This window comes from Fusarium graminearum, chromosome 2, assembly GCF_000240135.3.
Source record: "Fusarium graminearum PH-1 chromosome 2, whole genome shotgun sequence".
Classification (NCBI taxonomy): domain Eukaryota; kingdom Fungi; phylum Ascomycota; class Sordariomycetes; order Hypocreales; family Nectriaceae; genus Fusarium; species Fusarium graminearum.
In genome coordinates, this window is record NC_026475.1 from 3,013,534 (window position 1) to 3,023,654 (window position 10,121).

Consider the following 10,121-nt stretch of genomic DNA (forward strand, 5'->3'; position numbering starts at 1 on the left):
TTCGGCCAACTTTTCGCCCCCGGGGATACCTTTTTATTTAAACAGTCGATTCCTGCTCGCGTTTTTTTGATTGTGGCTTCAACTACTCTCACTCTGTTTTGACTTTACCAGTCTTTCTTTTCAACACGCGACGTCTTTCTCAACGACACATCGCACAACACAGCAATGAGCCACAACGACACTATTAGCGCTCCGGCGCAAGTTGTTGACCAGGAAAAGGGCATCAACAACAGCCCTCCTCCCTCTGTCCCTGCGTCCAAAAATGAAGATGCTGTTATGGCCAACGAAGAGGCAGAGCTCATTGACTACAAGACTTTGACCTGGTGGTATGTTTAAACCTCCAACTCCCGCGATAGCAATGGCTGATCAATTACAGGCAAGGTGGTATCGTCCTCATCGCCGAAACAGTCTCTCTCGGCATTCTCTCTCTCCCCTCCGTCCTCGCCGCCGTCGGTCTCGTCCCAGGAATCATCCTCATTCTCGTCATGGGTTTCCTGTCAACATACTCTGGTCTTGTCCTTGCCGAATTCCGCGAACAATACCCCTTCGTTCAAAACTTTGGCGACGCCGTCGAAGTTATCGGCAAGTCCATCGGCATGGGTCGCGTCTTCCAAGAGGTCTTTGGTTGGGCGCAGGTCATTTTCCAGGTCTTTGTCATGGGCAGCCATCTTCTTACCTGGACCATCTGCATCAACACTCTTAGCAACAGCTCGACATGCACCATTGTCTGGGCTGTTGTTGGTCTGGCTATCTTCTGGGTTCTTAACCTTCCCCGTACTTTGAAGTACACGAGTTACATGTCCATGGCCTCTTGCATGTCCATCACCCTCGCTGTTCTCATCACTGTCGGCGACGTTGCCCATGAGCGACCCATCGGTAGTGGAAGCATCGAGATTGCCCGCGAGCTTGGCTTCACTGGCGCATTCCTTGCTGTCACCAACATTGCCATCTCTTTCTCCAGCCACTCTTGCTTCTTCACCGTCATCAACGAGTTTAAGGAGCCCAAGGACTGGCCCAAGGCTTTGGCCTTCCTTCAGATCGTCGACACTGTTCTCTACATCCTCGCTGCTGTCGTTATCTACGTCTTTGTCGGCCCCGACGTCCCATCACCTGCCCTTTCCGCTGCTGGTTCTCCCACCATGCGCAAGGCCATCTGGGGTATTGCCATTCCCACAATTGTTATCGCTGGTGTTATCTACGGCCATGTTGCTTCCGCCTACATCTTCCAGCGAATCTTCCGCAACACCAAGCACATGATCCGCCGAACAAAGCTGTCTACCTTTGCCTGGTTCGGTATCACTTTCGGTATCTGGGCGCTGTCCATGGTTATTGCCGAGTCTATCCCCGTCTTCAACAACCTTTTGGGTCTCATCTGCGCTCTGTTCGCCAGTTGGTTCTCTTACGGTCTTCCCGGTATCTTCTGGCTCTGGATGCACTACGGAAACTGGTTCAAGGACGGAAAGCAGACTTGCCGCTTCTTTGCCAATTGTCTTCTTTTCCTGACTGGTTTCCTTATTTGCGTTCTTGGCCTGTGGGCTTCCATTGAGGCTATCGCTCAAGGAGGAAGCAAGGAGCCTTGGTCCTGCGCCAGCAACGCTGCCGAGTAATGCACTACTCCATGTCGCATGATGATGATCCGATAATACGTATAATACCCATTTTTGTTTTAATAATATTTCATTGATACTTCAAACCTCGCCATGGATATTCTTTCATTGCAACAAGAGTAACCCGTTCTGATGTTATACTAATAGAAAATTCCTCACATATCTCTGTGTAGCTATGCGCTGCCGTGACTGCTTCCATCGGAGCCGTTCTACTCCGCTACCTTGATCACGATCTTTCCACAGAAGTTATTAGACTCAAGTAGGTCATACGCATCCTTAGCATCCTTGAACGCGAAAGAACGTTCATTGATAGCTAGTGTTAGAGAAACGTTTTTGTCTGCAATGAATTGCACCATGTCCCTAAACTCTGCCTTCGTTCCCAGGACAACGCCCCTGCGATTGAATGCATGGTTAGTGATATGTATCGACACTGGGAGTAGAAATCAAAGGACTGAACGCACTTTAACTTAGCTCGTTTCGTCATGAGCTTTATCAGCTCTGAGTGCTTCCAAACAGATTCAAATCCGCCGAGGGCACCGACAAGAGACACTGTCCCATCTCGTTCGCGCAACATCTCAATGTCATCAATTACACTCGGAATACCTGTATTGTTGAGGACATAGTCAACACCTCGGCCGTTGGTGAGACGTTTGACTTCTGCTACTTGGTCATGAGTCGTCTTGTAGTTTATCCCTAAAATCCTAGGGCTGATCTTCCTGATAGTTTCAAGCTTATCGTCTGACGATGACGTGATGATTGGCTGAACGCCAGCTCCAAGACATAGCATCAGCGCAATCATGCTAATGCCGCCAGTCCCTGTATGAATAAATATCTTAGCAAACGATGCTTTCAGGGAATGCTTTACTGACCTTGTAGTAAAACAACACCATCTTTAGGCATAGTCTTCATACAATCCAAAGCGGTCCAAGCTGTCAAACCCGCACATGCTAGCGTTGCTCCCTGCTCGTATGTTAACAAATGTTAGACACATATAAGCTTTGGTACTCGCCTCTTCCCATGATAGATTGTCTGGCAGAGGGAAAAGATCCCTCTCCTGGCAGATCGCATATTCGCGAAGCATCCCTGGCTCCTGTACTCCGATATTCCAATGCCACCCATCATTATCCGGGTAGTGGTCCCCAATAGGTGGAATTGGGACAACCCGGTCGCCAACAGAAAACTGGGAAACAGCATTTCCTGTAGCAACAACCTCTCCCGCAGCGTCGGAACAGGGTACACCGCCACTCTCAAGCGGGACGGGATACTCGCCGTTGAGCATGGTGAAATCGCGGCGATTCAATGAAACTGCATGTATCTTAATCACAACATCATGTGAAGCCAAATCTTTGGGCAATTCCTCGTTGTTGTGGAGATTGATAGTGAGGGGATTCGCATGTGAGCCCATGGTGCCCTGGCTTCGCCGCCAAGCAGAATATCGTGAAGGATAAGACATGGTTATTTCGGAGAAGGCGTAATATGTACGTGTAGAAGGAGGTTGGATGTTGGGAGTATGTCGAGGAAAGACTTAAGTGCTATAGAGAAGTAGCGCGTAGTAGGCAGGCAGCGGTTATTATATAACCACTCAGCAGTTGATCGATAGTTATTTATCATACTCAGCTTGACACGCACCCCGTTGTATCACGCTAGGCCTTAATTAATCCTCCGCTAAAATCCCGCATGAGAACCCCTGTGATGCTCAAGTGATACACTCTGTTACTACGTATAATGATAATACTACAGATGTTGATTTCCCAATAGGAAGCTAGTGGTGACACGGGGCAACAAGTGGTCGGACTAAAACCCCGCCTGCGGAGTTTCATATTTGGTGTTTGGTATAACTGTCAAGACAATATGCGGAGTTTCGTTTATGAGTTTGCCTAGAACAGGACAAGTCAGAAACAAAGGCAAACTTAATGTTTCTATAGTGGAGAACAATACCAGATACAGGCATTATATACGATTTTGCTTTCGGTTCTCGGGAAGTCGGGGTTTTACCAGCCCGGAACTTATGCATGATCTGCAACGCCTAAGCTGGCAGTTATCTTCGGATAAGAAGTGACTAGTACAAGTTTCTGTGCCTAGGCCAGGGCAGCTCAGCTGGCAAGTGATGTGGTGGAATGATCGGCAATATGTATTTGGCGTGGCTGGCCGGAGCATCCCATATATGCTATCTCATAAGACCTCAAACGTTGCGACTTGGATGTGTAGCATTTGGTAGCCCACATGTTTCACGATCTCACCCCTTGGTTTGCTCAACTTACAAGATTTATCAATAACAGAGTCCGATCTTCTGCCCAGCGGGATACATAAAAAATTTGTTCCCTGGACAAGGGAATGAATTTATCAAGCTAAGCATTCACCCGCCTTTGCACCTATCCAACTCCTCTGTAAGTCCGTGTCATCTTCCCAAAGCTCTGGAGCACTGGCCTTGTCAAGACCCAAAGCCTCCGCCTTTTCTCCCCACACAACTCCGCATCCCACCACGTATTCATCCCAATGTACAAGTAGTTCTTGTAGCTTGCCAGGGTTACTTTCCGCCAGATTCTGGGTCTCGCCAGGGTCGTCGACAACGTTGAACAACTCCCACCCCTCATCGCCTACTCCGGCACCACCTTCTTGCTTAGAGATGTGAACGATTTTCCAGTTGCCCTTTCGTAAAGCACCCCTGGCAAATAGTTCCCAACCAACAGGCTCAGTAGAGGAGTGGATTGTCCACAACTCATTGTCTTCCACCTTTTCGACTCGGCAGAAGAACGGTACCCAGGACTTTCCTCGAATGGCATGTACTGATCTTCCGCGGAAAGGGATGGTTGTTTTGGCCAAACCAGTGGCATCATCTCCAGTCCTTACCGGGGGTGCAGTGCCAGAAGGAGGCGAGAAAGATACCCCCGCTAGATCGAGAAAGGTTGGTGCAAAGTCCATTACAGTGGAGAATGATCGATCAAAGCTTCCAGGTTTGATAGTAGAGTGGAATGTGCGGGCGGGAGGCTTCACAATGCATGGCACGAGTATACCTCCTTGAGATGGAAAGCATTTGAACAATCTCGACGGGGCAGTGGACGCCTGAGCCCACAAGGGACCAAGCCTGGGTCACAATTAGCACAAGATCGGATTTGGACATGTTGATACGTACCAGGTGAAGGAATTCCAAGAGCCGATGTTATCGTAGCAGTTGTCGTAGTACTGATGAATGGCGTTTGTGATTTTATCTCCCATGATAGCTATGGACAGACGTTAGTGAGAATCATCGAGCCAGGATATGTGTGACGTACGAATAGCCTCCATGCTGAATTTAATCAATTAGCTGATGTAACCTGTTTTCACAGGATAAAAGAAAAACTCACGCTGCTCCTTCAGCTCCATTGTCACTCATAAAAACAATGAATGTGTTGTCGTACTCGCCCGTCGACTTCAGGTAGTCCACCACCTTGCCGATGTTGACGTCGATGGAATCCACCATACCTGCATAAGCCTCCATCGCCCGACTAGATAGCTTCTTTTCTTCAGGTGAAAGATCGTCCCATTCGCCAACACCCATTGTATCAGTCTCGACTTGGTGAGGAACAACAGATTTGTCTATTATGCCCAAGTCTACGAGTTTCTTCAATCGGCGCTCGCGTAGTGCGTATGGTCCATCGTCGTAGATACCCTTGTATCTACATGTATTTTGTCAGTGCTTGACATAATAGTGGCAGCAATTTGGTTGTAGCTGCTGGGTTAACTCACTTGTCGCGTTGTGCTTTCGAACATTGCAATGGCCAATGAGGTGCAGTATATGGCAGATATGCAAAGAAAGGCTTTTCCTTATCTTGTTCTGTTCGTTCCTCGAAATACTGAATGAGGTTATCAGTGTAGGCGTCGGTGGAATAAAAGCCATTTGGGTCTTCCGTTTTATTGGGAGCTCTGTATATACAAAGTCAGTACCAGGAGTGGGAGATACAGTTGCCAGTTCTTACATATCAACTTTCTTACCACCCTCGGCGTGAATTGGGCGACCACCAACAGGGAACTTCTCCTGTACAGGTTCCCATCCGTAATGGTTACAGCACCCGGGAAGCATCGCAAATGCTTTCTGGAAACCACGGTTCCAGGGTCCCTGAGCATCGCGCATACCCAAGTGCCACTGCCACCGGAATAAGAGTCTGTTTGAAACATTGGACGTTCATATGCAACTCACCTTGCCAGCCATAGCAGTGAAATAGCCATTGTCTTCCAAAATCTCGGGGATGGTGGCTACATTCTCAGTGAGGTAGCCTTCATGGCCCGCCTTTCCTCCATATCGCTTGGCTCCTTTTTCATTACTCTTGTATTCTATGAGAACACCTAAACCACCAAGGTGGGCATCAGTGCCGCTGAGAAGCGTCGCTCGTGTTGGTGAACAAGCTGCGGCAGCATGGTGGTTCAACATGCGAATGCCCTCTGAGGCAAGACGATCAATGTTGGGGGTTTGGATCTCGGCACCGTAGCAGCCAATGTCGGAAAAGCCCTGCAAGGTGAGAAACCAGTATTAGCTTTGTTTGGTAATGGAGTTACTGCAACCAAGGACGTACCAAGTCATCGGCTAGTATGAAGAGGAAATTAGGACGCTTCGGAGCTCCATCAGCAGAGTTGGCCATCATGAATGGCTTTGAGGAGTGATGAATTGTGTTTGCAATCACAGGTCTAATCTTATAAAGTAAAATGATGAGGGAATAAGAGGGAAAGAGATATAAAACCGCGCAACAAGTCAGTTCGGATTTAGACCAACAGTTTCGGATCTCGGTGACTTTGTTAATCTATTGGTTCTTCTTCGTTCTCTCTGAAAATTGTTAGAAGTAAACTCGAGATATCTTATCCGGAGTAAAACTCGGCACCATTGCTGGGTTCCAGGACACGATGTGACTAGATCAGATGATGACTTATTTGGAACCTCTGTTGCAATTACCACCCTTGTCGCTCGGAACCTCCTCACATTCGCTGAGATGCCCCGCCTCCTCCGGAACCCCCTCTTGAGTCTGCCTACCTATATCCTGTATATCCAAGACTGGTTAAGATCGACTCGGATTTAATGCGATTCGGTTGGACAAGAGTAGAAAGCTTCCCAGGCTAGAATGTCGTGACCTTGCCAGAGTGCCATCGCTAAGACGTTTGTCAGGAGAGGGGGATAAACTGCGGAAGCACTAGAGCATATATGAATGAATGCATATTCCTCATTTCCGCGTTGCTACTGTTGACTGACCTTTGTTTGGTCTTGTTCTTACTCGGAATTGATAATTGACATATCGTCCGTGATAGAATTTGAGCCATGACTACCCAACGATCAGCATGGGGTTCTATCTCCCCTCTGTTGATCTTTTCTTGTTCTTGCCTTCTCGTTGGTGATATGCTATTCGGCTTCGACACCAGTAGTTTTGGTGGTATCCTGGCAAACCCAGTGAGTAAAGACTTGTTTAACCAGATCAATAGAGGAAGTTAGATGTGTGAGACTAACCATCCAGGGTTTCATCAACCAATTCGGGAGTTACCATGCTGACACAGACAAATATGCCTTTACGTCTTCTGATACTTCGATCATCTCATCCATTCCTTTCATTGGCAAGTTTCTTGGATGCTTGTTTGCTGGTCCCGCGATTGAAAAGTTTGGTCACCGCATCGTTTTCATTCTTCTGTCAATAGTCTCATTTATTGGCGTTATTCGTAAGTAACAACATTGCTTGACTTGTCGTTCTTTATTGTTCACTTCTTATAGTGCTGCAGTGGAAATTACAGCTGCAGACACTGGATACGGCACTGGGCGTTTTGCGCAATTCCTTGTTGGACGTATCATTGTCTATATTTCTGTTGGACTGGTTGAAGTTGCTGTGACGTAAGTCATGGTTCCATTCCAAACATCTTTCATCGCACCTATATCTGACTCATTACTGTTACAGGACATATCAAGCCGAAGTAGTTCCAGCTGCTTTCCGAGGCCTCGTCGTCATCTCTCTCCAGCTCTTCCTCGCCGCGGGATCCCTCATGCGAAGTGGACTCAACAAGGCATATTTGACCTCTACAAATGGCGTGGGTTGGAAAACAGTAACAGGCATTCAGCTTATCTTCCCTGCTTGTGAGTAAATTTTCTTGATCTTTGATAACCCATCAATCTCTAACCCACTTCAATATTACTTACCGCTTTTGTGTTTTTCATTCCTCATTCTCCTCGCTGGCTTCTATCAAAGGATCGTGAAGAGGAAGCAGTTGCTTGTTTACAGCGCCTGCGAAATAATGCGGACCTAGATGAGGGCAGGTGCGACGAGGAGATTAGACTAATCAAGGAAACGTTGAGGGACCAGGTTCACAAAGGGCCGTGGCTCGACCTCTTCCACGGGACAAACTTGCGACGCACATTTCTTGTATTTGCGTTTTACTTCTTTCAGCAGGTTTGTCTTTCCGCCATTGTATTAAACCAAGAGACTGGCTAATATTTAGCTATAGGCAACGGGTCAAGCATTTTCATCGACTTACCAGACAGTGTTCTATAAACAAGAAGGATACAGCAGTTACCAGGCCTTCACCTATCCCATTGTTACTAGCGTCCTTGGCATGATCGCTGTTTGCCCGGCTATGTATATGGTGGATAGTGTAGAGTGAGTTGCTAATATGTCAAGTACTCAAGATATCCATTTACTGATCAACGTGTCTACAGTCGTCGGGGGACTCTAATGATCAGCTATCCCTTGCAAGCCCTCTGGTTATTTCTGTTAGCAGGCCTCGGTGCAAAGCCCAACAAGACAGAAACTGAAAAGAGCACTGTTGCAGCTTCTTTCATGCTGTTTTCTTTCTGCTACAATGTAAGTCCAAACATGAGTGCAAGTGGTGAAATACCAGCGACTGACAGTCATCCTCTCTAGATGGGTAGCGCTTCCATTCCATATCTTCTCGGCAGCGAAATTCCGAATACTGCTGTCCGAGAAAAGACACAATCGCTAGGAGCAGCATGGAATGTCCTCTGGGCATTCGTCACAAATTACTCCATCCCTTACCTCATCGCAAACCTTCATTTCGGAGTTGGCTGGGTTTTTGGTGGCATTTCCGCGCTAACACTCATGTTCACTTTCTTCTTTCTTCCCGAAACAAAGGTATGTCTCGCTTCAACCAAATTGCTGCGATTTGAGGGCTAATGCATTTCGCTTTGAACAGGGTCGTGCTCTTGAAGAGATTGATGCTCTATTCGCGTCAGCTTTTAATCCTTTCCGCCCCCAGAATATCCAGCCAAGTGACACAGAGCGTCGCATTGGTGAATTGGATGGAGGAAAGGACTTTGAAGAATCAGTCTTGACTCCTTATGAGGATAGACATGACGGTAAGAATGTGTCAGCCTATGTCAAGCCCTGAGTAGCAAAAAAGATGAAAAAGGGATCCTTGAAAGAGACAAATAGTAATCATGTAAAAGTCTCATTTTACAAACATAAGTAAACAAAGTAAATTTCGATACCGTATACCCATTGAAACTACAATAAACCTCTTAACTCTCTGCATATTTTATGTTGTATGTCCAGGAGCCACAGAACATGACTCAATCTGACCAGACTAAATCTCACTAGCAAGAAAGCCTATTGCAACTATTCTAAAGTAACAACCCTAAATCTAACACGCTTAGCTGCCCACCGCCACTCTTCCGCTTTACTCCGAGCAGTATGTTCTTCCTCCAGAAGAAACGTGGTCAAATTACACCAATCCAGTTCTAAGAGCTTGGTCTCATTCGTTTTGCTCCATAGCCAGTGTGCCCTTGCGAATACAACATCTATAGCCCTGCTGGTTGCTTGCTCCAGACGTGCACACATGTCATACAAACCTGCTAATAGAAGCTGGCATTCTATGTCATTACTTGATGACAATATCGTGATAGCTGCCTCGAAACGGGTCAGTACAGCTATGTCGATGTTCCAGAGACACTCGAGAAGATGATGCAACTCTATCACAAGGAACAGAAAGTCTTCTTCTCTAATAGTGATCATCTTCTCTACCACATCGTCGAGACACCATACTGTCTGAGCTTCCAAATTATAGGGGTGTAGACTTCCCATGATATGGTCTTTTTGGATCGAGTAGAGAACTCCTTTGCGATATCTACGACGACCCTTCTTGCTGTAAAGATCAAACTTGTGCTTCTTCTTTTTCAGCTCTGCACGATCCTTGAGTTGATCCTGATGAGTGATGTGACAAAGAAGTGTCTGTATCTTGATTGATTCCACCATGCCTTGGATATAGATATTCCAAGATATTGACGCTTCTGTGCTGACTAGCAAGGCGCCAGTTTGACTCCATAGCAATGTTGCCAGAGTCTCTGCTAGATCTCTATCATGGAGGACATAATGCGCCACATGGCTGCAATGTATGAGAAACAAAATTGTGCCCTCTTCGCATAGTCTGACGTCACAATGGTTCCAATCTGCTTGAAAAGTTTTAGATGCCCTTAGGTACTCGGAAAGAAACGCTTCTCTATCGAGGTCGAAATCGCCCCATTGCTGATAGTGGTCTGCCCAAGCCTGGAGA

The 10,121-nt window shown here is 46.9% G+C and overlaps 4 protein-coding genes across 4 annotated transcripts; 2 read left to right on the forward strand and 2 right to left on the reverse strand.

Annotated features, from left to right (window-relative positions):
• Positions 1 to 165: 165 nt before the first annotated feature.
• On the forward strand, positions 166 to 1,607 carry FGSG_08055 (uncharacterized protein; the record flags this gene model as incomplete). The annotated part of the gene is made up of 2 exons (XM_011322467.1): positions 166 to 326; positions 377 to 1,607. The coding sequence occupies 2 exons, from the start codon at positions 166 to 168 to the stop codon at positions 1,605 to 1,607; spliced, it is 1,392 nt and encodes a 463-aa protein (XP_011320769.1).
• A 209-nt stretch (positions 1,608 to 1,816) lies between these two features.
• FGSG_08054 (uncharacterized protein) lies at positions 1,817 to 3,060 on the reverse strand (the record flags this gene model as incomplete). The annotated part of the gene is made up of 4 exons (XM_011322468.1): positions 1,817 to 2,000; positions 2,069 to 2,423; positions 2,477 to 2,536; positions 2,613 to 3,060. 4 exons carry the CDS (start codon positions 3,058 to 3,060, stop codon positions 1,817 to 1,819), a joined length of 1,047 nt encoding a protein of 348 aa, XP_011320770.1.
• Positions 3,061 to 3,950: 890 nt separating this feature from the next.
• Positions 3,951 to 6,223, reverse strand: FGSG_08053 (arylsulfatase; the record flags this gene model as incomplete). The annotated part of the gene is made up of 8 exons (XM_011322469.1): positions 3,951 to 4,692; positions 4,741 to 4,828; positions 4,880 to 4,893; positions 4,952 to 5,263; positions 5,334 to 5,510; positions 5,564 to 5,730; positions 5,785 to 6,093; positions 6,158 to 6,223. The coding sequence occupies 8 exons, from the start codon at positions 6,221 to 6,223 to the stop codon at positions 3,951 to 3,953; spliced, it is 1,875 nt and encodes a 624-aa protein (XP_011320771.1).
• Positions 6,224 to 8,287: 2,064 nt separating this feature from the next.
• On the forward strand, positions 8,288 to 8,960 carry FGSG_08052 (uncharacterized protein; the record flags this gene model as incomplete). The annotated part of the gene is made up of 3 exons (XM_011322470.1): positions 8,288 to 8,416; positions 8,477 to 8,704; positions 8,766 to 8,960. 3 exons carry the CDS (start codon positions 8,288 to 8,290, stop codon positions 8,958 to 8,960), a joined length of 552 nt encoding a protein of 183 aa, XP_011320772.1.
• Between the last annotated feature and the right edge of the window lie 1,161 nt (positions 8,961 to 10,121).